The sequence below is a fragment of the Lepidochelys olivacea genome, assembly GCF_965140295.1.
Source record: "Lepidochelys olivacea isolate rLepOli2 genome assembly, chromosome: 4".
Classification (NCBI taxonomy): Eukaryota; Metazoa; Chordata; order Testudines; family Cheloniidae; genus Lepidochelys; species Lepidochelys olivacea.
In genome coordinates this window covers 123,964,927-123,991,929 of record NC_140414.1, presented here as the reverse complement: position 1 = coordinate 123,991,929, position 27,003 = coordinate 123,964,927, and the positions used below count along the sequence as shown (strand labels likewise).

Here is a 27,003-nt window from a genome sequence, read left to right as displayed (position 1 = left end):
TTAGTGGGTTGCTATCAGATAATTTAGATCCAAATAATGTTGTTCTGGATGGTGTTCTTTCATATGATCATACAAAACATAATTGTAAAAGAAATAAGATGTCTTATTTTAGTCGGTGAATATAGATTTCTGTTTGGATTTTAATATTCTCTGCTGTTCGCCTCCCAAATATTGCAGCATTTGGTTAGTGCATGAGAAACTGAAAGTAAAATTGACGAGAAACTAACAAGAAACAAAAGATCTATTGGTGTGCCCTAGCCCTCAAGTACCCTGACAGACCAGAAAACACAGGTGTTTCTTTACTTGATGAAATTTCTGATTCTGTGCTTTAACCTTTGATCCCCTTGAGAGACGAGTCTCTGGAATTGCTTATGATAACTCAGAACAAAGAGAATGAAGGAAACCTGGAATAACAGCAGATTAGAACGGTAGGGTCGGAGAGAGAGAAATGAGTGACAGGCTTTTTCTTGCAGTAAGTTGTTATATCACTTGCAGTTCTTCTTTTTTGATGCCTTGTAAACAGTTTTATTCTCTAGGCTGATTTAACAGTCCAGCTGCAATGAGGGAAAACACTTGTTTGGCACTAACCTTTTAACTTAGAATTGGCAGTGGGGCCCTGGTTGAATTGAACAAAAACTTGGCATCTGGGAAAATGCTGAATCTTTTGTCTTTCCCAACACGTACTGTGAACTCTGGTTAAATTAAACAAATCAATCATTCAAGTGAACAGAACACAAGGCCCATGCTGGAAACAGTCTCATAAGAACATGTGCACGGTGTATGGAATGCTCTTCACTGCTCACGAGTGCTGCTTTTCTGCTCTCTAGCTGTGTCCTTCCTCCCCGTTAAGCTTGGCTTGCAAGCGTTGTTGTCGTGTTGGTTTGTTTGCCTGCTGTATTCAAACGTGAGCCTGTTTGTGTGTCATTTGGGTTGGCATTAGAAAATCCAGGAGCTGGAAGCCACGCTGTATAACGCTCTGCAGCAGGACCCTGGAAGGCGGGCGAGTGAGTCCTTGAATGAAGTGCAGAGGGAGGATTTGCGAGCTGCGGTGGAGAAGGTGCGGAGGCAGATCCTGAGGCAGAGCCGCGAGTTTGATAGCCAGATCTTGCATGAGCGCATGGAGCTGCTGCAGCAGGCACAGCAGGTAACTCACCACTCCTTCGCCCCACATCAGTGTTACCACAACTGTCACCACCATCATCAGCACAAGAGTACTACATCACTGTCGCCTTGCTAAATTATTCCTAGTCTTATTATTTATATTGCTGTCATTCCAGGGAGCCCCAATCAGAATTGGGACCGCATGGGCACTGTACATACACAAAATACAACGGACTGTCCCAGAGAGCTTATAGTCTAAAGCCTCCATCTTGTAAATTGTTCCGTGTGAACAGAGCTATGCTGACTTCAAGGGGGCTCCATGGACAGACTGGGTCTGCCTGCATAGAACACTGTAAGAGGCTGGCCTGCACCTTTAAGGGCCAGTGACCCTGTGTCCAGCCAGCCCTGTTTGATTATCTAATCCAGCTGAGAAGGGATCAGGTGGATAAAGGGCTGAATTTAGTCAGCTGAGAGCTGAGGCTGGCTCTTGTGACTGGCCCTGGAACAGGGAGAGATGCAGATTGAAAGGCTTCTGGACCCCCTGCAACCTGGGTTGGTCAGGGGAATAACTTGGTATTGTGTTACCGTGTGACATTATTTGATTGAGTCAAACTGTGCCCTGAAGGAAGGGTCAGAAAGAGACTTGGAGGTCATGTAATTCCTTCCTTGGCTGGGGAAGATAGGCCGGTAGCCCTATATGTGGTGGAGAATGTGGGCAGGCAGACAGCTTCTGGAACTGAGAGAAAGATGAGGCAGCATAAGAAAAAGTGGAGAACAGGAAAGCAGTTATAGAAAGGACAGTGGCAGAAATGATGGTTAGCAGGGTTTACCTGGTGGATTCCCCCCTTCCTTTTTTAGTAGGATAGGATGGGAGGAGACATCCAGCTGTTGGCATCATAACAGTCAGCCACAACTCCTGTAGGGTCAACAAAAACAGTTCCTGAAGCACCTGCAGAAATGGGCTCCAGGGGGTCTTGCTGGTCCTGAAGAGGGCAGCTCAGGTAGGCCAGGCCATGGTAGGTGAAGTTGGGCTCAGAAGATGACCCTGAGGCTTTCCTCTGCACCTTTGAGTGAGTGGCCAGTGCTGCCAGCTGGAAGGAGTCAACTTGGGTGGCCAGGGTGGCACCATTTCTGACAGGGGACAGGAGAGGCCGAGGCAGTATACCAAGCCTTGAATGACAAGCAGTCTGGCTCAAATCCAGAGATAAAAGTTACCATTTTAGACAGACTGGAACTGACTTGAGGCATATCCTCACCTGTTCCACACTGAGCCATTTCCATGAGTAGTGGCCCAGTGGTAGTGGGACCTCATCACCCATTGTTTGTGGAGACAATCATGGGTCTAATGATTCTGAAAGAATTCTTGCAGATTCTGCCTGTGGGAGCCCAAAGCTGGATAGGGCATTTTCAGCCATGATCTGTGGGTGAGGTAGTGGACAGAGTGGGGGTTGAGGGAGCTGAGCAGCAAGGCAGACTAACAGTACCCACTGGGGAAAGTGAGAATAGGAGGAGCTCTGACCTCGAGAGGCTGGGAAAACTCTCCAGGGGACCAAATCCTGCTTAGCCCTGAATATAACTGTCAAGCTGTCTAGAGTGGCTTACAACCATGAGTGCCAACCTCAGGGCAGACTGTTAAGAAACAGGACACAAACCGATTGTGTGTTCTATATAGTACACCAACACAGTATCAAGTGTGAACTCCTCAAGCACTAGAACAGCCTTAACATGGAGTCACAGACAGCCCTCTTGAGCACTCCGGTCTATCTTGCCACCTAGGCAAGCCTGCCTTTGAGATAGATGGTCCCTTACACCAAAAATCACAACAATATTCAGGTTACTCCGAGTCCCAAAGGACCAGTCACTTACCCCAGATCAGTTGTTCCTCAGATCTCAAATCACAGACAATGTTTATAGTCAGTCCTACAATGACAACTAAAGATTTACTAAGAAAAAGAGATAAAGGTTAAACATACACACACAAATGAGTTACAGTCTTAGTTTCCAAAAGATTATAGTAGCTGCTATATATGCATGCTCTATATGTCCTTTAAGGCTAACATTAACTAAGCAGGTTGGGGATCCCTTTCTTATGCTTTGAAATATTGCCCTTTCTGAATTCCAAGCAGCATAGTGATGGTAATTTCTCCTTAACAGGGATAGATATTCCCTTTCCCCCAGTGTTTGAGCTGTGATAGGACGATGGCTTCTGCATGTACCTTCTTCATGAGGGGGAGGAAGCAATTAACAGTCTTTTAGCCACTGATGTTCCTCAATGCTTTGTCTGGTGTCTATAGGCCTTCCTTTGTTGAGGAGTTGACGCCTTTTGTGGTAAACTAGTGTTTCGCACTTGGTAATGCTTCTCTCCTGATCATGGGGGTTTACAGTCTTAGCAAACATTTTTATAGTTAAAGGGCAAACTCTTAAATATTATCTTATAACATGGGATACAGATGATATATGTAAGATTAATACATGCAGCATCCTACACGCATTTCATAAAGTCTAAATTCTAAACACATTCTTTTCAACTTAACATCTATTTTAACAGTACTAGCACAGGCGAGCCAGACTGGTTTCCAGCGATACATTTGTCCATGTTCAGTGAGGCCCAGGGGCTGTGGAATGAGCTACGACCCAGTCTGCTAGTGTCGCACTCCCAACACCAAACGGGTGCGGGAAGGAGTGTCACCGATACTCCTGAATACGCCTCAAGGCCCCACCCTCCTATTCTTGAGAAGGCATCTGCCACTACATTTTCTTTCCCCTTGATATGGATTATTTCCATGTTATACTCTTGCAGAGCTAGGCTCCAGTGTAACCGCCTGGAATTGGTCTCTTTACTCCCAACTAATATGGTTACAGTGAGATAAGCTTTAATTGTATAATTTAAAAAATGATGTTTTAACAGACTAAGTTGCTTAACAGCCCAAATGATGGCATAGCAGCCTCACTCGATGACAGCATAGTTCGTTCATGGGGTGTGGAGGGGTGTCAGTTTTTTACTCAAGAAGGCAACAGGATGCCTCTCGTCCCCCACCCCAATGTTAGAAATATGAGTGCACAGCACAAAGGGTTTGCTGAAATCAGAGCTGGCTAAAACTGGCTCTTTAGACAAAGCCTCTTTTATGTCCTTGAAGCTTTTCTCCCAAGCCTGGGTCCATACCACCTGATCTGGCTTCCTCTTTTTTGTGAGGTCTGTTATGGGGTCCACCATATCACTAAACCCTTTACAACTCTCCGGTAATGGTTGGCCAGACCAATAAAGGATTGGGCCTGCTTCTTGGTTTGTGGGCCACACCAGTTCTGAATAGCTTCTACTTTTAAAGGGTCAGGGTGAACAAACCCACTCCTCAACCTGTGTCCTAAATAAGATACCTCTGCACTCCCCATCTTACTTTTGGAGACCTTGACAGTGATGTTAGTGTCTTTAAGCCTCTGCAATACAATTCCCATATCATTCAGGTGATCTTGGCAGGAGTCACTAAAAATAGCCAAATCATCTACATAAGCAGTACTTCATTGACAAGCCTCTAAAAGGTAGCCCCTGCATTAATTAATCCAAAAGGCATAACCTTAAACTCATGTAGACCAGATTCCACTATAAAAAATGATTTTTCCTGGGCCTCAGCATCTAAGGAATTTGCCAATTCCCTCAAAGTGAAATTGGGTGTGCTTATGAATGTTGTCCCACCCAATAAGTCCAGTTGGTCCTCTATCCAGGGTGTGGGGTAAGAGTTAAATTGGGTGATAACATTTTGCCTCCTAAAATCCACACAAAATCTCAGAAAGGGTTTTATCCTTTTTAGGGTATCACAATAATAGATGCCCAGGGGGCTTTTTGATTTAGCTACCCCCTCTCCGTATACAGTATGCTTTCCACTTTTTCCTGGATCTGCTTTTGCATTTCTCCTTTAGCACTAGCCTGAAAACTGGAGTATAAAATAAGACTTTAGTACCTCACCAGGACACCTCTTTTTGCTTGTGAGAGCCTCTCGGTACAACAAACCTCCTCCTAGAAAAAAATCTACTCTTTCCTTCCCTAGCCAGGGTATTATTCTGAGCTGCATTCCTCTCCTTGCCCAGGAAAGGATCAGCCTGCTGAGCCTCAATAAACTCCTTTGGAGTCTCACTGAAGTTGAGAGCAAATTCTGGCAAAGCAGTGGAATTGTCAAGCTGCTGCCTTCTGCTGACAAAGGAGTGAGGGCATTTCCCTCCCCTCACAGCCCTCCTTGCTGCCCACAGACAAAGTGGGTGAGGCAGAGCTGTACTGGCTGCAAGTTATGACATTAACCTGCTTAGACATGGTTAAAATATCATTGTCTATTAAAATATCAGCAGGTAGAAAATTCCTAATGCCTACAACAACATTTCTCTTAATCGCCTCCCACTTGATGTGGATCTTAGCCAAAGGTACAGTTACAGAGAATTCAGCCAAAGCTAGTATATTTAAATTCTTACCAGAGAGTTTGTCTTCCTCCCTTACCAAACTTTCCTTTACTTGGGACGCTGTGCCCCGCCAGCCCTTACAATCTGTGCCCTTTACCTTAGCATTCTTAATAAATTCTTCACTTCCTTCCCAAGACACCATCTTAATACAGTTCAGTGGGCCTTTTACCTCCTCTGCTAATTTGGTTTTATATGACCAGGAGCCCCACAATGATGACAGATGACTTGCCTTCCCTTAGGACAGGGGGTTTTAAAACCTGGGCTTGCAATTTTTTTAAATCAAAGTTGAGGACAGGTTTATTTCCAGACCCCTTCTCCCTCTTAACCTGGGGCACAGGGGGGTTTCCCTTCCCCTGAGATTTGTGCCCCCATGAGCCCTTGGTTCAACAATTTCTTTAGCCTCCAAAATTGTGGAAGGTGAGGTTTTTTTATTTTATTTTTTGTCACAGATGGCTGCCTTTAGCTCGTCTGTAACTACCCATAACAATTGTTCCTGAGCCACCAGATCAAGCAGTTTTTCATAGTAACCTTCAGCCCCTGTCACCATTATCTATTTTCTCATAAAATGACACACTTTGTACACATATTCAACGTGTGACATAGTCAAACATTTTAAGATTTCTATACTTCAGTAGGACTCAGGGGTAATCTTAAACCCTTCAATATGTTTTCTTTACATTTCTTATACTTCATAGCATCACCCTCTTCCATATCATTAAAAACTTGTCTTGCCTTCCTGGTTAATCTGGTCAAGAGGATAGGCATCCATTTATTCTCTGAGATAATGTGGATCCCACTCAGTCTCTCAAAGGAGGACAAGAACTCTTCTATACAGTCAGTCTCTTTATCAATTGGGCAGACTTTCTCCCACTCCCTTGTGTCTTGGGGCGGATGGGCAGAGGGGTTGTATTCACTGGCTGGGGAATCTCCTTTTGCTGCTCCCGTACTCTGAGCTGCAATGTGTGAGCTTCCATCGCTTCTGGTGTGCCCTCTCTTCAGCTTCAGTGTTGCCTCTGACTGCTGCTGTTCCATGTGTCTTTGATGGCTCTCTCCGTGACCTGTTGGCTGGCCATGCATCTTTGGCGAGCTCTTTTGTCAGCCTCCTCATTGGCTTTGACTGCTACTTGGGTTGAATCAGTTTCCCTGATCCACAGTTCTTCCATCAGGTTCTCATCCTTACGTTCTTCCTGGGCTGCCAAATCCTGCAATCAAGCCAGTTCCCCTGCAATGGTCTCTGTGGCATATGGTACAGGAAGGTCCTTGGATGCATGGTCAAAACTTCAGAGTAAAGCTCTCAGTTCCAGGTCTGGGGTTTTCCTTTTATAGGATATTCCCCTCTGCAGGCAGAGATGTTCAAGGTCTTTTGTCTCAAGATTATCATACGAGAGTTGTTCACTCATTGTGTCTAATCTTTAACCTTTAAAACCTCTCAGTATCAACTTTAAACTTTTAATAGTGCTGGGTTATGCTCTATAAATCTAATTGACCTGCAGAATTCTGCCAAGGCTATTCATTTGTCAGTGTTCAGTGAGGCCCAGGAGCGTTGGCATAAGCTGGCACTGGGTCTGCCAGCATCACAGTAGGGTTTCAGAAGGATGGCTCCCAGGACAGCGTCAAGGTGGGGAGAACAGCGTAGTCTGTTAATGGAACTGTGTGACCTTCAGGTGCCTGAAGTGAGGCAGGAGGGCAGAGGCATTCTCCTTTGGTCAGGGGTCCAGGGATATGGGGGAGGGATTGGACCCAAAGATCAACACACATGCAGAAATGGTGTACAGAGCAGACTTAGAAGTGGTGGCAGTAGCCACTAAAACTACCCTGCTGGCCACTCGAGGAATGGGTTGGAGAGATCTGGGGAAGAAGATTCCTGTGACTGATAAGAATAGGGTGGAGGCCAATGGCTCAAGCTAGCAGCCTGCAGATTTAGATGGCAGAATGCTCTCTTCAAGGGACAAGGTTTTGGAACAAGCAGTAAAGAGGGAACAAGAAGTTGTCCATATGAAGATGAAAGATGCAATTGATAAGCAGAGCACTTGATATTGGAGGAGGAGGTGATGAAACTTCACCGGGAAATCCTCCTGCAGAAATAGAACACATCTTAGAAGGATGAGAAGTTTGGGACCCTGGAGGGAGAAGTTGACTGCCTCCCCCGCCCCCAAAAAAGACAGGTATGTAACAGGGTATCCTTCCCCTTTAAGGGCCAGGAGACATGGGTCAGCCAGCCCTTTCATCTATCAGACTCAGCTGGGAAGGTAGGTGATCCCTCTGAAGGGCTGATAGAGCTCAGCTGAAGGGCAGTTCTGAGGGAGAGGGGTTGGGCCCTGTGTGATAGCGGCACAGATTGAAAGACCCCTGGGCCCCTGCAGCCTGTGTTGTTTCAAGGGAATAGCTTTATTTTGTGTTACTCTGTGAGGGTTTTTTTGTTTGAATTAATAAACTGTGCTCTGAGGAAGAGACTTGGGCATGGCCTTAGTTCCCCCTGGGTTGGGGGAGAAAGGTCAGCAATTTCCTACTAGCATGTTCCAGGATTGGGGCCTAAATAGAAACAACATGCAAGAGGAGGTTGTTAGAAGCACAATCGAGGGCGAAAGACAATACAAGGATGTCAGTAATACGAATGAAGTGTAGCACATATGTCATGTCTTGGGGTTCAACTCAGACCAGTGAGAGGTTGTGTCATCACCTGTCCTGTAATCCTGGGTGCCTTAAATGCTCTGTTGCAGTGGCTCACGGCCTGGATACCAACAGTCGGCAGACATGTATGAAGGTGGGCGCTGTAATTCATGTTTCATAAATTATACAGGGCTATATAATGCCATCAATTTTTAAGCAAAGCTCCTCATCGAATCACTGTGGAGTTTTACTTAAACATTAGTGGCATGATATGGCCTGCTGACAAGAAGCTGTAGACATCGTAATTAAAGAAACAAGCCCTGAAGCATGCAAGCTGGCACTATATACTCCACAGCATCTTTCAAAGGAGCAAAGTTTCAAATGATAGTCCCTCAATTTAACACTGTTGCCAAATGGGTTTGTTTTTGTTGAAACACCATATCAGAAACCTATGAAATTAAATATAAACATCTTGGGGCCCTTTCTGGCCTGAAAGAACAATATTCCTAGAGCTACAGTCACACTACTGCAGTTGGATTAGGTCAGCATTTCTCTGATAGGTTCCTATTTGCAGGCATTGATCATTCCTTCTCTGTTAAAACTGAATATAGAAAATGTAAACCCCAGGGAACCCAATGCATATAATCTTAATACAAATAGTTTCTGGCCAGATTTGAGCTATGAAAGTACCAAAAGAAAAGTTCTTGGCCTCAAGCAATGGGTACTGTGTGTGATGAGCACTTCTGAAAATCAGGTCTTATGTTTTAGGATTTTTTTTTCTTACAGAACTCATCTCTTCTCTCCAGGCTTACTCTCCCTCCCTCCCCAGAATCTATCAGGTCTTCCTGGTGCACCTGTTGGAAGGAGAAGATCTTGAAGAAACTTTGCTAAATGTCCAGTTTCAGAGTAGCAGTCGTGTTAGTCTGTATCCGCAAAAAGAAAAGGAGTACTTGTGGCACCTTAGAGACTAACCAATTTATTTGAGCATAAACTTTCGATGAAGTGAACTGTAGCTCATGAAAGCTTATGCTCAAATAAATTTGCTAAATGTGTCCATTAGTACTTGACAGCTTTTTAGTTCTTACTGGTTTTGCTGTGATAGGCATTGTTCTTTTAGCCACACCTATATTTATATCTATCCATTTATCCATCTATAGTTACCTGAAGTCTTTGTACAATGCTCATCACCATATACAGTATAACTTTGTAGAATGCACCCGTGTAAGAACAGCAGGGCATATGAAATTGAGATCTAGTACCAACAGGTACTTAATATTTTCAAATATCTATTATTCCTGAATTACAGGTGGGGAAACTGAGCCAGGGAGGGTAAGTAATTTGCCAAAGACAACGGAGAACATGTGAGTGGCAGAACTGGATCAGAACTTGGAAAACTTCCTGGCTCCAGTTGGGTACACAGTCCGCTAGACTACACAGTCTCAAACGAAGTTGTGTTTTTTTGCTTTATTTATACCCTCAGTGTTGTAACAGGAAACAGAATCAGAATCATTCATAGCAAACCCATTTATTCTTAATCAAGTGACAGTATTGGTGGGTTTCCTGTGAGGCTAGTGCTTATTAATAACATCCCCAAAGTTCTGTGCACTTATTAAAAAACAAATGCTGATTAACAGTGTCACGGGGATTCATAGATTATAAAGCCAGAAGGGGGTCACTGTGATCATGTAGTTTGACCGCCTATATAACACCGGTCATATGACTTCTCTGAATTAATTCCTGTTTGAACTGGAACATATCCTTTAGAAAAATATCCCATCTTGATTTAAAGATTTCCAGCACAAACCTTGGTATATTGTTCCAACAGTTAATTACCCTCACTGTTAAAAAATTGTGCCTTTATAATAGTCTGTATATTTGGGCATCCTCTACTGTATTAAAGAGCACTGACCATTCTTCCTGCCCCTTTGTTAACTCTTATGTCAGGGCAGGACTAAGGAGAATGAGGTGGCCCCTAATGGGGCTGCAGTGGTTGACACAGATATTTCCTGTTTCAGAGAAACTTTGAAAGAGCTTATAATAGAAACTTCATTTTGTCATTTCAAAGGTCTGAGTTTCTCTGAAATTGGGTTTTCAACACCTACTTGTCTATACAACTCCTACAAGGCCTCTGGCCTGGTCCCCCTCTGACGCCCTTCTGATGCTCTAGCCATGGTGGCTTCTGGAGCACAGCTCCATGGGCCCTGGGAGAATGGATGCAGCTTTTACTTAACCTGAATGGTTGCAGTTTACAAGCAAGCTTAGTGTCCTGAGGGGAGTGCAGAGAAGGTCCCATAGTGGAGGAAGACAAAGGTGAGCTCTGTGCTTCTGCATAAAGTGAGCCTTGACAGCATGGCAGGTGGGGAAGTAGGGGCAGGAAGTGTGCCTAATCAATGAGCATGGGGTTGTCAGTGTCTGAGATGAAGGGAGCTGGTCTCTATACAGGTCTTAGTGGCTCAATATGAAAATGGCATTTGCTTTATGGGGGAGCTGCTGAGTCTCAAAGTGCTCTTTATGAGGAGTGCTATGTTGACTGAAATTGGCAGGGTGTGTGTGGGTGTGTGTGTGTGCTTTTACAGCTCTCCAGCTGCCTCTTGGTCCAGATACAAGGAGTGAGTTCTCAGCCACAGGATGCTGTCTGTGCTCCTAGTGAAAACACTTGAAATTAACTTAGTATGGAGACATTTAAAACACTTCAGGTTGGTAGTATAGTTTCACCCATCAGTGCATAATGGGAATCATTCATGTATCCCCGCTGTGCATTAAGGAAACCAGGCCTTTCTGTGGAATTATACTAGCTCACACCGTCATACTTTTATTAAACTCTAGCTGCTTTTATTAAACTCTAACTGCAACATGCAGACTTTGGGCCACATCCTCAGCTAGTGCAAATTGGCAATGCACCATTGAATTCAATGGCGGTGCGTTGATTTACACCACTCCTTATACTTGTGGGAGGCAACATATGTTAATTAACAATCTGTCGTGAGCAGCTTGTGATATTTGCTACTAGCAATAAGGTCCAACTGCTTCTACTACACGTTGCCACAAAAATGTGCTGATGTGTTGCACAGCTCTTTGAAAGCTAGTGGTGGGTATATTATTAAACTTTTTAATGAAGAGCTTCCTTTAAAAGAATTAATTTGCACCTCCAGCCAGCACAGCAACATGATTTTTCGATATTTGGCCAAGGGATCATTTTAAATATAGTAAGCTTCATAGTAAAAAATATATATATATATTAGAAACTGCCATGCTGCGGCTACAAAGAACATTGGACCGAGACAGCTGTTTAATAGAATGCAGTGTACTGGGTTACCAGAGCAAAAGCTACAGTGATGTTAAATCTCATTTCAGAAAGCAGATTTAATCAAAATGATCAGCGTGTATCAATGCACTGAAGTAATTGTGTGAATTGATGTTCTCTGCTGAAATGAGTAAGTTATTGAGGATCAGGTTCTGCCACCCTCATTGACACTGAGTAGGATCTTACTCTGTGAGCATTCTCAGGGTGTTTGTGGAGTAGCGACCTATCTAATGTGAACAGAACCTGGCCTTAACTCAGGATAGGTTAATTCATTTGGCAGTATGCAAACACAAGAGAAAAACATAATAAAACCCGAACTACTTCTACCTTTATTTTTGTTTTTACTGTATTTTACGATGCAGAGAAAGGTCTGGAAAATCTTTAAAGGACAGCAGATTGATACGAACCCAGCTCCAGACACGGTTGCTGTCAATCGGAGAGAGGGAGGGAAATTTATTTATGCAAAAAAGTAATTTCCTCCTTGCAGTCTCCTCTGTCCCAGCTTCCTTTTATCAAATCATAGGAGAAAGAAATAGAAAAGACCTATTAGTTCAGCTTATCACCTCTACAAATCAGATTTTCTCCAATGCCACATTAGAATTTAAATATTATAGTGACGGGTGCTTTATAAATATCTAAAAGATGTTCTCTAGTGCTGGGCCCAGCTTTGCAGAAAGAAAGGAACCATAAAAAAAGCATGATATCTTTACTATCCCAGACCTGAGCATAAGACATGTACATAAGTGGAAGATTAAGAGCATAGGCATTCCTGCCTATAAACAGCTTAACCATGTTTACTTTTGTCATGACCCCAGATTTCCTACAACCCAGTCTCAGATACTTGCTGAGACTACCAAGCTTCTCTCTAAAAAGGGGCACCCTACTCCCTTGTTACAAGGACCTGGTATGGCCCAGAGTGGTGGCATGAGGGTGGTCCCCTGATAGGTATGGTACCTGTTTTTTGACGGCTGCTGTAGAAACACCCTATTTCCCACAGCTCCACACCAGCCTGAATTAATAAACTTGTAATTTACTATTTACTGTTTACAATTAACACCTATGAATGAACTCCAATTTTGGCCACCTGGCAGTGTCCTTTTCAAGCCCTGTAAAGTCTTATTTTATACCCCAGTTCTTAGGCTTCCTTTTCATAAACCCTGGCATCTGATGTTTTCTCAGTCTGGTCTCACCACCACCCTCTCGGCAGCCTCTGCATCCCTGAGGTACCAGTCTCTGGAGTCTAGAGCGGCCTCTCTTGGCACCTTTAGCCAGCATGGACACCTCCAGCAGGCAAGTCTCCATATTCACCACTCCAATGGTCCTCGTCCCATTGCTGACTTTTGAACCAGCATTCTGGGGTAACTTCTAATAACCCAGTAGATCATCACAGAGTCCTTGGGTTTCAGCCACTATCTCACTTTCACCCACATATTTTAACTCCCACATATCTCATACCTAAAATAATATAATTGTAACACATACCCTCACATTCTCCACAACTTTAAACCACAGCTTTAAAGTATATCCTTTAGTCATATAACCCCATTAGACCATTCAGCAGTGCATTACACATAACAGGAAATTACAGCAAATTGAATGGATATGAACAGAAAATGAATTATACTTCACCTGAAAGACAAATGGCTATACCCCAAAACTGAACCATCTATAATTTGCCAAGGGAATGACCCATTTCAAATGCAGTCCTCAGATATTTTCTTTTCTTTCAGCAATAGTCAAAGAGCCAAGGTCCTTATTTCCAAGATATCCACTTTACCAAAGACGTCTCCTAGTTTTGCAGAATATAATATTACTGCTTAATCTCTGTTGGTCTTTTTATTATAATAGGATATCCAGACTTAAGTGGAAGAGAAATGAGAATAAAAAAAATTACAATGTATGTGATTCTTGTGTTAGCTTTTTCAGGACACTCCTTAAAGATGTTTTGGTAGGATCTTTCCATGAAGAAGACTTCACTTCTTTCACATAAAGATCTACTAGTCATGGATTTGGTTTATCTATATAATCCAGGCTTTGAGTATCTCCCTGCATATTCAGAATCCCAACAGCCTATGTGTTCAGATTGCACATTTGGGCTTTCAAGGTTTCCTTTTTTTTCCTCTTCATACTTAAAACTATCTTAATTGTCAGCCTGGTGCAGAGGCATTGGATTCAATAACTGATGTATTGAATAAGCTCAAACAGATCTCGGGCGAATCCAGGTGGTGGTCTATTTCTCCAGGTATCCATATAATCAATTATGGCAGTTGTTTCCCCCACTAGAATCATTAAAGTACTCTGTTTTAGTAGGGAGAAATTAATTTATCTCCCTAGAGGCTTTTCCAGTCCTGAACTAGAAGACACTGGCTGTAAGGAAGGGACATGATGAAGCCTGGGGAGTTGTCCTGAGCCATAAAAATCCTGGCCTGTTTATGAACTCATAGATGGATCGTAGAATCAAGAAAATAAATAAAAGTATGACCACTAAGTTTGCTATCTGCATCAAGTGAGCTCAAGGTGATGTATAGCTACTGCCCTACAAAACCAGGATCCATCCTTTCTCACGCAATTTCTGATTTTAAACTATTTTTATGAAATGTACAAATTGAGGACAGTTCTGCCACACTTGCCAAACATTTACATTCAAAGAGTAATAGAGAACAATGCAAAATATAACCTTTTATCTCCAGTAGTGATCTAGGCATTTATAGTGCATTCATCACATGGCATCTGAGCACATTCAAGAATTACATGGGTCCATGATATATTCTAATCAGTGTTGATTGAACATCTATATGGAAAACTAGAACTTACCTATGTTTTCAGGTTTTTCACTCATTACCTTTCTGACTGGAACAATAATATGCTTTAGGATAAAATCTCATAGATAGACTCTAGCATTACTGAATAAAAAGGTTGACAAAGTTTATCCATGAGATCCAAACTGAGGAAAACTATAAAAAGAAACACTCAAAGAATGTAGGACAACTCTATCTTCTAGATAGAAACAATAATGTGATAAAGTGGACAGTTTAAGCAACTTGCTTACATAAACTTATGGAGTAGCAAAATCTCCAGGTAGTTTGGGGAAAGAATTCAGCTAAATAAATCTAACCCATTGCAAATGCCAGCCAAATTGATGCTTTTATCATCTGAAGTAAAGCAATGCAATGGGTGATAAGCTTCAGTGTGAACTAATGGTGTGCTGCTAAACACGTACAGTACTTGTGAACCCTCCTGTTCAGGAGCATTCTTGTGGGTCTCTTCCAATTTCTGGTGTCTGAAGCTCAGAAATTTTCGATTTCTGTTATTCAGAACTGCTGAGCAGTCTTCTCTCCAAACAAAGTCAATGGAAATGTCAGGTGCTCAGCAGTTCTAAATATCAGGGCTTTTTTTAATTATTATTTTACAGTTGTGGTGATGCAAAGGTTCCTTATTGTTTAAAAATTTGTACAGATGCATATCTGTCAAGAAAGACAAAAATTGTTTTGATGAAAAGCTGTTATCCAATTTTCTGAATGTCTCTTTCTAAATTAAATACTGAGATCTTTTTTTTTCAGATATGGTTATTGTTATGCCAAAAATGAGTATCAATGAAGTTTAATAATTTTAAGAGGCTCATTTCAGCTTTGGGGTTTAGGAAAAAAAAGGTTAACCTCTTAAATTTGATATTTCACATGCTTGGTTTTTATTAGTATTGATGCTCTGAATTGATGCTTTAAGAAAATATATGAATATTAACAGGACTATTGACAAGCTTATTATGGCGATACAATAATGAAAAAACCCTCAGTTAACCTCACCCATGATGAGAAACAATAGGATGGTTGATAGTCCTGTGATGATATTCATTTATTGATGTAATTTTCTTAAATCATAAATTAAGAGCACCAATGCCAATAAAAACCCTAATGTTCTAGTAAATATCAAGACCTGTACTTTCAATTTCAGCAAATAATCCAGCATCAGCATGTGGGAAACAATCATGTTAAGATGTGTTGTATTAATAAACTTCACTAATTTACTACCAAGACAAATGTGGTTTAATACATATTAATTTTTGCACAATGAAGACAAATAGGAACTGCAAATGCATAATAAAGATTAGCAGGAACAATGTTCCTCCTTTAGTAAAATTAAAAGCATTATCCTCTCAGGGGTTGAGGTACAGAGGAGGAAATGGAATTAAGTTACCTGCTATGTAAATGAAGGACTGTGCTGAGGTTTAGGATGCTACAGTACCTCCCAAATGGTGTATTGTTGATATGTCTTCATTGTTGAAATTATCCCAAGTTTTGGATCTTTAAGAGAAATAGGATGACACCATGCCTACCATCAGGGAATGCTGTTGTCATTGCCTTTCTCGTTTCCCCATGTACAAGAGAGAGATCAATCTGAATAAGTTGATAGTTGAGTGCTCAGTTCTGCAATATGCAGAGCCCATTGTGGGAGCTGCTGTGCATCCTCATCTAACAGTGAAGTTAATTTTGCAGAATCAGGCCCTAACAGTCTGAGTAAATGCATCTGTTTTTATGAGTAAGGCACACGGAAACTGCACTGAGAAATGTTTTAAGCCTTTCTGATGTGTGGTATGAAATACAGTGCAGATTTTTACACGGGAGCTATTTTGTCCAGTACACATTCTTTAACACTCATATAATATTTGTATTTAATCAGCCAAAATATCCAGTTAAAGGTTTGTTTTAGTTTGCAGGTTAGTAAATAGATAGAATGTGTGGTTACTAGAGCTTTAAAAATACGATAGGTTAATAAAGAAGTAAAAAGAAGGTCAAGTAAGAATAAATTTAGTTAGAAAATATGGTATTTATTGCCATAAATGAATATTACCCATCAGCTTAGTGATCTGAGTAATTGCCAGAGACAAGTCAGTCTACAGTAACCTCTGTGATAATCTATACATTAAGCTACAAGTCCCCACATTTCTACTGAAAATTATTTTGTTGCATTAACATTATTAAAAATCAGACACATCTGTTTATTAATATTGTTGAGAAGATGACAAAAAGTTTGAATATAACAAAACAGTCTTGCCTCTTACCGTTCATTATACGTGGTAAAACATTTCCCTGGCTAATCTCTGCTTCAGAATTAGATACACTCTAGAGCGTAGGTTGGTTGCAAAATAATGTTTGTATCTGAGATAGCCCATCCATAGTGCATATCCTGTAAATGTATATCAAACTGAACCTCTCAAACATTTCACGCGAGTATCTAATCAGCTTAGCAAATCCTTCTTTGTCTGCTTTGTGCTAAAATTACCAAATAGTTTTCTTGGATTTGCTGATGAATGCAAATCCAATAAGAATGAGTCACGGGAGCTAGTAAGGTGATTTCTGAACTCCTACTTAGTGCATTCTTCTTGTGTTTTCACAACTCCAGTAGCATTGCTAAGAGAACATTTCTTGGCCGGACCAACATTAGTTGACCACATTGTTTTCAGTCATATAGTACATTTGTTAGGATATGCAGGAAAGCAGACTAATTGGTCAAACATATAAATGAAGATGCAAAAACCTTTGTTACACTGCTTAACACAAAAACTATCCACTGTCATTGATCACATAGATATTGACTTTAACATAAAAAATACAGCGACCAAGTTAATAAATGCAAACTGTAGCTTGTGTAACCCATACACCTCCTCTAAGTGTTCTCGGTGCCACTAGAGGGGACAGAACACAACACCCAGAAGGTGTGTGGGTTACACTTGTATGAAATATGGGAGTAATATGGTAATTTAGACAATAGTCACCTTCAGTGCTAAGATGATGCTGTATTGAGGGTGAAAATCACCCCTTTCTGCACAAAGGAGGAGTACTTAAGCTTGGTACAGGGGATGGAATTCAGACCAGAATTCAGACAGGTTGCAACTTAGCGTATCCCTGGATACTGCTACATGTCTGTGTATGCACACACTTGTAATACACACACACACAACTCATCAATACAATCCAGCTGTTTTCACTGCTCTGGTGCCTCAAAGCAGCCATAAATTTGTCTTAACTTCCCCCAGGAAGATTTTCACTATGTTGGGCAGTCTCTTTGTGGTGTAGAGCCATCCTAGCTGGTGTAGGGAGACATGAGTGTCTGGCTGGCTTGAAGTACCTTTGCCCCAGTCCTCACTTCCTGGCTCTTGCCTCATGTGCAGCTCTGCCAAACCAGACAATATCTCTCTCTTAGTACACTCTCTAACAAACATAAAACATACAGTGATAAAATAGCCAGATCAAAGCAAGTCCTTGGAATCCATGTTTCAAAATTTATTTGTATATAATATATGCATTTATGTGCATGATAATCTAAAAAGGGATCAAGAAGAAAGAAAAACAGAATTCATCCATTTCTGGCACTCTGCATATGTAGAAAAAAGACATGGTCTGTACTCAACAGGAGTCTACAATGCTACACACATATTTAAGAGAAAAGTGAATAAGGTCAAAATATAATTAAAATAATTGATCCTACTTTATACAATATGGACACTAATTTAAATTGCAACTTTCTATAATTTTTTTTTTACAAGAAATCCCTCTTGTATCAAAATCTCCCAAACCATAGAGTTGATTTATTACCACCTACGTTGAATCCAATCCAGTGCCCATTGAAGTCAATGGCGGGACTCCAGTGTCTGTTGGAACAGGCCCTATATACATGGAATCAAACTTTTAACATGGATGGATCTCTGTTCTGCAATCAACCCTGCAATTATTTCATCATGCATAGTACTGGGAATGCAATCCACTTATCTTTTGAATGGGATAGATTTTTTTATTTCAGTTAAGCCATGCAAGGGTATTAAACAACTGGAGCACAGTGTTATTCTTTTCACTGCTAGTGCCATTATTTATGGTCCTTGCTTCCATAAAAGAAACTCAATTATCTAAACCTGTGTTATCAGAAACTCCTTGTTATTGGAAACAGGGTAATGTTCCCAGACATCGATTCATTACATGGTTATTCTCTTGTTTATCTGAAACTTTGATTTTCAGACCTTATTTAGTGGTCCCCATGACATTTGTCTAATTGAGGCTGAACCATAAACAGTGTGACTACAAACCATGCTGAAAATTAGAGCAGTTTGCTTGATAAATCAATTGTAAATTAATATAGCTCCATTGGATCTGGCCAGATATTTGAACAATCTGCTTGGGATCCATTGCCTTTTATGCAATATTTTAAACCATAGTCAGTGTTGTTGAGCCTTTCTCCCTGAATTTGGAAGTACTTAAAATATTATATCCCAGTATTTGGTAATGACATTTTCATTTAAAGCCCTCTGATCAGTTAATTGCGGTTTAGGGTATGTCCGCTATAGGACTGCACTTTGCTTCTGGAACTAAATGTAGCATTTTTAAAATCTATTTATTTATTTAGGAAGTTTTAACAGGTTTACAAATCCTTGTCATGTAAATATCACAGACAAAATTATGATAATCACAAAAGGGAGCTTTTTTTAGAGAAAATTATACAGAAATATAATCCTCTGTATTCTGTTTAACAGGTTGATGGCAAAGCCAGCTTCTTTCCACTAGCTATCATGTTGTTTCTGGTCATTTTATTAAATTGTGCAAAACTTCTGATTATACACATTCATCACAGCATGCAGGTGTATCAAATGCTAGTGTTCAAAAAATTGGACAGGTGTGCTTGGGATTTTTTGAAGGTGAATGTACTTTATCTGAGTGCTGAATAAATGGTAGCCATTATCTAAGTATCTATTTGTGCTCAGTCTATTTTGCTGGGTACACAATTGGTACACTGGTTTTCCAAAAACTACATACAACCTGTCATATTTTTTCAAAAAATTCCTCTAGTTTTAGACTATTTTTCTTCTTCCAATGAGAGGCTATCAGTAGCCTAGCAGCTGCTAGCAAACGAGATGTCAGTTCTTCATTTCTGTTTGTGTGACCATTTCCATTAGGCAGCCCCAGGAGGATTACCAAAGGATCATTTGGTAATAAATACCAACAATTTGTAGTATTGGGCTACACATTTTTTATATTCTCTTCAAAGCTGCTGGAGCCAGTCTCAGGGCTGCTCTAACCTAGGTCTATTAGTAATTGCCCTTCAAGTGGCATTACCAGGCAGACATGCTCCCCTTCCTGGAGATAAGAAAAATGGCAGAAGTGGGCATAGACACACCTATGTTGGCTTTACCCCATCTGAGGATTCTGCCACACTGGAAGATTCCCCCTGGTATGGTAGTTTTACAGCCTTTTGCACTGCCAGAGCAATGGACATGATCTGGCCTAAAGTTAGTTCCAAATTCTGACCAGATTTCAGAGAATGTTGAATCTGGGGTTTTATCTCAGTCCATTAGAGATTTCAGTCAGCTGTGAATGTTGCAGCTCTCTGTATCTTTAAAAAATCTGAAGACAATGATCAATAATAAATTGCCAGTTGAATGCTCTGTTCATTTAAGTAAAGTCATAAATCACTGTAGATGTAACAAGTTCTTTAACAGTCATTCAATAATGGGCCCTTTTAATTGTCTCTAAACATCTATGGTATTGAAAACTCCTATCTGCCTGTCTTAAATTCTATATGCCTTTTTTGTGTCTCTCGCATCTAATCTATGGCATTTCTATGGTGCCCACATACTCTAGTATCTGAGTGCCACCTAGTTTGCTTGTGTATGTAATCTAAATGTTGCATAAGAATTATATATATAAAACTCTTAATTAAGCCCAGTAATAAGTAAATATTTTAATGTTGAAGCATTTGACTTTACAGCTATCAAATCAGTTAAACAAATTTTATTTTTAATACTTATTTCTAATGATTTGTTTAATTGTACTTTGCAATTCTGGTCATAGCTTGACCTGCAGAGACATCTGCTGGGTGATTCCGAGATTAGAACAGCAATAGGCTCTTAGCACAGATGCTTTGTAATGAAATGCTAAACTATATTACACTGTTACACCACTACGTGGTGCCATTCATAACAAACCTTAATTTAACTTCATTCAAATTCTGTAGTGTTTAGTTTACAGCCAGCATCTGCTCAGAACTGGCAGGAGATGTTTTTCCCAGTCCAAGATAGATGGTCAACTCAAGTGATGTTCCCTCTGATGTAGAGGGCCAGTGCAAGGCCCTTTGCACCACTTAGGTGACCTGTGGGATTGCATAGGATATAGAATCATAGACTCATAGGACTGGAAGGGACCTCAAGAGATCATCTAGTCCAGTCTCCTGCACTCATGGCAAGACTAAGTATTATCAAGACCATTCCTGTCAGGTGTTTGTCTAACCTGCTCTTAAAAATCTCCAGTGATGGAGATTCCACAACCTTCCTAGGCAATTTATTCCAGTGTTTAACCACCCTGACAGGAAGTGTTTCCTAATGTCCAACCCAAACTGCCCTTGCTGCAATTGAAGCCCATTGCTTCTTGTCCTATCCTCAAAGGTTAAGGAGAATAACTTTTTTCCCTTCTCCTTGTAATAACCTTTTATGTACTTGAAAACTCTTATCATGTCCCGTCTCAGTCTTCTCTTCTCCAGACTAAACAAATCCAGTTTTTTCAATCTTCCCTCATTGGTCATGTTTTCTAGACCTTTAATCATTTTTGCTTCTCTTCTCTGGACTTTCTCCAATCTGTCCACATCTTTCCTGAAATGTGGCACCCAGAACTGGATACAATACTCCAGTTGAGGCCTAATCAGCATGGAGTAGAGCAGAAGAATTACTTCTTGTGTCTTGCTTACAACACTCCTGCTAATGATGTTTGCTTTTTTTGCAACAGCATTGTTGACTCATATTTAGCTTGTGATCAACTATGACCCCCGTATCCCTTTCTGCAGTACTCCTTCTTAGGCAGTCATTTCCCATTTTGTATGCGTGCAATGGATTGTTCCTTCCTGAATGAAGTACTTTGCATTTGTCGTTATTGAATTTCATCCTATTTTCTTGAGACCAATTCTCCAGTTTGTCCGGATCATTTTGCATTTTAATCTCAACCTCCAAAGCACTTGCAACCCCTCCCAGCTTAGTACTGTCCATCAACTTTATAAGTGTACCCCATACCTTTATCAAAATCATTGATGAAGATATTGAACCGAACTGGACCCAGAACTGATCCCTGAGGGACCCCACTTGATATGCCCTCCCAGCTTGACTCTGAACCACTGATAACTACTGTCTGGGAATGGTTTTCCAATCAGTTTTTCACCCACCTTATAGCAGCTCCATTTAGGCATAGTTGCTGGAACTATGGCTGTGGGGGGTGATGCCCGGACTTGAAATGGTGTCAGTTATATACAGGGTTTACAATTTGGTTCAATGGCTCTCAGCACCCCCATTATAAAAATTGATCCAGCACCCCTGCATCGAGGTCGTATTTCCCTAGTATGTTAATGAGAAGGTCATGAAAGACAGTACCAAAAGCCTTACTAAAGTCAAGATAGCCCACATCTATCCCTCTGCCCCCCCCCCACCCCCCACCAGACTTGTTACCCTGTCAAAGAACGCTATTAGGTTGGTTTGACATGATTTGTTCTTGACAAATCCATGCTGACTGGACTGTTACTTATCACCTTATTATCTTCTAGATGTTTGCAAATTGCTTGCTTAATTATTTGCTCGATTATTTTTCCAGATACTGAAGTCAAGCTGACTGGTCTGTAATTCCCTGGGTTGTCTTTATTTCCCTTTTCATAGATGGGCACTATATGTGCCCTTTACCAGTCCTCTGGAATCTCTTCCGTTTTCCATGACTTTTCAAAGATAATTGCGAATGTGTGGTAATTGATGATATATGTTTGGCTGGAATGATCATGTGGATAGAATGATTAGAGGAGCCTATTCACAATCTTACCAATAGTGATATTAGTTACTGAGTCCTGTTTGATGATGATCCCATTTCTACAGCAATAAAATCAGCGAATCGATTTTTTTTGCAGACCTTAAATCTTGTTCTAAATGCAGGAAAATCATGTTAAGAATCTGCACTGACCTTGTTGTTACTGATGTTTGCTCACCTCTCTTTAAGGGTTACATACCCATTATGCCGTTTTGTGTTCACTGTGGCTCTTTGTTTGCCTACAGTAGTTCCTTTGTGTGATTCTTAATAATCTTAAATTTATTAGACACATTTTTCTTCTCAATTGCTGTTGTTCTATGTTAGACAACACATCTTTTGTCGATGTTCCTGTTTTCCTAGTTTGGTTCTTTAATATTTTGTTCTTCTGTTTGTATGAAAATGCACTACAATGTAACTGCTCAGTGTCCCAAGAGCCTAGGCTAGGACATAGGCTTGAGTAGGTTCTTTATTAATACAACAGTTATAAAATTTTATAATATTATATAATGATAGGAAACATCTTTCTGTCTCAGCTGGCCATCATCTTCTGCTCTAAGGCATGAGTTAGCAGTAGAATAGTCCTATATGGTTTGATGCCAGATTTCAGACTTTTGAACATGCAAACCAATTAGAATTAATTTGCAGGCTTTTAAACAAGTACTGTGAAGCTGGGAGTGAATTCAGAACACTGAAGCACTACTGAAGCTGGTATGCTGTTTGAATATTCCAAAAGCATACAAGTGTGCTTTGTGGATATATTCCTCCCTTATGCACAGTATGCTTTTTAAAAGAGTAGTTGTCACAGCTGATCTTCAGTGTTCTGCAGAGAACATCCTTGCACTGAAAGAGAACAGACCAGATCACCTAACAGTTCACACTGTGAAACTGCTGTACAAATGAAGATGGACTAATCTTCACAATACCACTTTCAGGTAGGACATTATTATTATTCTTTCTTTACAGTGGGAAATGCAAAGACTCAGAGAGGATAAACAGCTTGCCCAAAGTCACAGAGTGGTCGAGTGATAGAATTAGAACTCACGACAAGATTTTAAACAGCTGCTCTGTGCTTTAATCAATAGACTACAAAGCCTCTACAATACAAACTGCAGCTACAGCAGCTTGATAGTGGGCACTTTTACAATAGAGAAATGCAGTATGTTGTTATTAATAACCATATTCTGGATCAGTTCATTGGGAACCCTGGGTTGGCAGAGTTGTCACATGACCAGTCCAACTAGAAGATGACCAAAAGAGCTCCCCCTTGCCCAATCAGAAAAGAGAATCATACCTATCCATGTGCACAACATAAATTGAACAGTCCTCGTGAGCCCTTTCTGGGACAAAGTCATTGTCTTGGGAAGAAACTCTCTCTTCTCTAAGGCTTTTGCTTGTATTTAAAAAAAATTGAATACACATGCAAACAATCAGTCCCACAGAGGCACAAGCTACTGCTCAATATACCTTTTGGGCACTGGACAGTTGTCCATTCTGTGTTGAACCTTAACTTAACTCCTATCACATTCAAACAATCATCTTTTCTTTTGTCATGCTTTATATATTATGCTGATTCACTCTTAATGTTAACGTGCTTAGCAAACACACCAAGTGCAAGTAAAGGCACACAACACAAGTAAAAAGTCTAAAAGAGAAATTCAATATTTTAACTGGAGGTGATTACACTGAATAGTAGAACATGAGCTGGTTGATGTTTAGCTCCATCATCTTACTTATTTGTTATGCAACTTAAAAATGATAGAGGAGGGTAATTTAATTAGAAAAAATTTGATCAGGACTATAGCTGGTTAAAAAACAGGGAGAAAGCTTCATAAATCTTTAGTCAAAAATTGCCCTGATTTTTCTCCCCATATTGAAATTTTGTCAAAATTTGCAAAATTCTGATCAGTCCTAATAAAAATGTTCTTTTATATAAAGCATTTGCTACAGTGCTTGGGGTTTCCCTCTTAAGATTAGAAACACATTGGGTCAATAAGGTGTTCTTTTAAAGTTCTGACATATCCATAAGAGACAGGTTTGAAGGATATATTAAAAAAGTGTGCACGTGATAGTGATATCAAGGATATATTAAAAAAGTGTGCATGTGATAGGATATTTCTTCCCCCCCCCTAGTTATCTCAGCATGGTCAAATTCTATCACAAAGACCACAGACGGGCAGTGCAGGGAATTAAACAGTCTGTCACTCAAACTTGGGATATGGTTGTAAGTGGCAATCAACAAAACATAATTTAAAATAATATGGAGGGAAACATTATCTTATATTCATAATCTCAAAGGTGATTATATTTGCTGTTTCTCATCACATGGGCTGCTTATGGTGACAGCAAAATCCCTGCAATATATAGAAAAATGATCATCTGATAGCTTGATATGTCTCAGTTGAGGCATAGATAAAGCATTTGTTAATCCAGATCTAACGGGGATGAGTGAAATTAATTCAGCTCTGCTCTGGGCATTTATTACTGTTGTCAAAGGTACACATGCCACTTTCGCATGACAGCAATCTGGTTTTTATATATGTATTAATTATTTTCGGAATAACTCTGAACATCCATCTGTCTCTCTGTGGCTCAGCATGATACAACAGGAATTTTGGTTGACTATATTTCAATCACGTCATTCAAAACCAGTATTGATACAGAAACGTACAACACTGTGCAACTGTAGAAGCTGTAGCTGACCACTTCTCCATGAAATATCTGTGTGCAAAGTGACATGTTAAAGTAAGACTAAATAGAGATGGGCCAAGATGTGAAAACACCTAAATTTGGAGCATTGTCTCTGGATTTGAAATGTATAACTCCATCTTTCTGTGATTCTCAAGACAATTCTGTATTCTCATTATACTTGTTTCTTCCCTGGGACTGTTGCATGTACCTAGGGATGTGTGGTGCATTCTCCATCATTCAAACTGTTTAAATCAAGGCTGGATATCTTTCTAAAACACCTGCTCTAGTGCAAACAGAAGTTATGAACTTAAGGCAGAAGTTATTGGGTGAGGTTCTATGATCCGTATTATGCAAAATTACCATAATTATCCTTTCTGGCCTTCAGATCTATGTTCGCAAAACCAAATTTAGCTATAGAAGAGGCTGAGGAGAAGTTTCTCTACATGTGACAAGATATAAAGTTACTCCCTGAGTCCCAAATTTTCAGGGGTTATTAGGAGAGCCCAGTTCTCTGCTTACCACATAGGTGATCTGGGATGGGCTATAAAAGTGAAAGGAGAAGGAAAGGCTTGTGCTCTCCCTGCCCGACTTGCTGAAAGCTAGAAAGGCCTCTGGTGGTTGAAACCAATGTTTTGAGTTGCTTTGGATCTTGTTTTTTAATCTTCCTTGTGTTAATAAAGTTCAGTTTAAGTCCCTTTTCTGATGAATCAGTCAGAGCGAAGAAAGCTGTGGTTGTTTTTCAACTCTTCCTTAGCCCAAGGACAACATTTTCAAACCTGCTCCAAGATTCCATACTAGGACCAGTGTTCTTTGTTATATTTACCACTGAGCTAGAAGAAAGGGTGGATAGTGAGGTGGAAAAAGGTTCAATTATTTTATGTCATATGAGATTAATAAAGGCTAGAGAGGATTGTGAGAAATTTCAGAAGGATTGAACAATGCTAGGTGGTTGGGTAACAAGACTGATTAAATTTAATGTTATTTATATAGGACCCCACAAGCAAAGCACTCAGAGCAAAGTACCTGTAATTAAGACAAACACAGTATACTAAAAACATAATAAAATACCCACTCTAGAAGGCCTAGAAATACATAAAAGGAAATGAAGGGATGTGATTTATATACAGGAGAAAAAAGGACTGAAGGAAGGTAGGAAATGTAGAGCCAACACTTGTCATTTTAGGAACCCTTTCTGGAAACAAAACGTGAGATAATTCTTAATGGTAGGGATGGCAGAATTTATATTTTAATGTTTAATAATTTTAAAGAATCGTGTCAATGTTTATTTGTAAGCACTTTTAAAATTTTCATCTATTTAAATTTTCACCATTATGGGAAATTATCGGGGAGTGGGGGGAAGACAATAACTATTTAATGACAGTAGATGCTGAGATTCAGGAAATTAAAGCTTTTATAACCATTAAAAACACAAATGGTCATCATCAACTCTCAAAATATACAAAGTAAATATACTTAAATCAAACTCTAATAAGTTCCCAAGCAGCATTTGTCTTACTTTGCCTATCTATACATTTTGATTATTATCTATGCCAATTTGTGTGTGTGTACAGTGAAATTGACGTTTACCAACAAAAATCTAATTCTTTGAAGGCTACTTAAAAATAGGGAGAACTGCATCCTCATTTATAGCCCAATTTAACTCCCATTGAACCTCTCCACTGACTTTGGTGGGAGTTGGAACTGGTCCTTACATAGGATGAACTTTTCTCAGGATTCTTGCTCAGAGCATTGTCAAGATGATCTTCTCAGGCTCTATGAGGAATGACCGTAGGCCCAGATCTGCTAGCATCTTCTACTGATATCACATGAGTATCCCCAAAAGAATAGCTATGTTGTAAAAAAAAGAGAGAAAGGGGATTAAAGTGAAGTAAAATATTATCCACTAGAAATTAGCTGGGTAAGTGAAAACCCTCCAATAATCCTGGAAAAGGTCATTTCACTCTTAGCCACAAGATTTTGGTACTAATCTTGCCCTTTGTCTGTATGTAACTGGCAATATGGTGATGGGGAAAG

At 40.2% G+C, this 27,003-nt stretch overlaps 1 protein-coding gene across 1 annotated transcript in view; it reads left to right on the top strand.

Annotated features, from left to right (window-relative positions):
• The window catches only part of JAKMIP1 (janus kinase and microtubule interacting protein 1), a 262,665-nt gene that overhangs the window by 226,006 nt on the left and 9,656 nt on the right, over window positions 1–27,003 (top strand). The window contains exon 20 of the mRNA XM_084626863.1: window positions 941–1,144. Within this exon, the coding sequence (XP_084482989.1) occupies window positions 941–1,144 (204 nt within the window). The remainder of the gene's footprint in view (window positions 1–940; window positions 1,145–27,003) is intronic.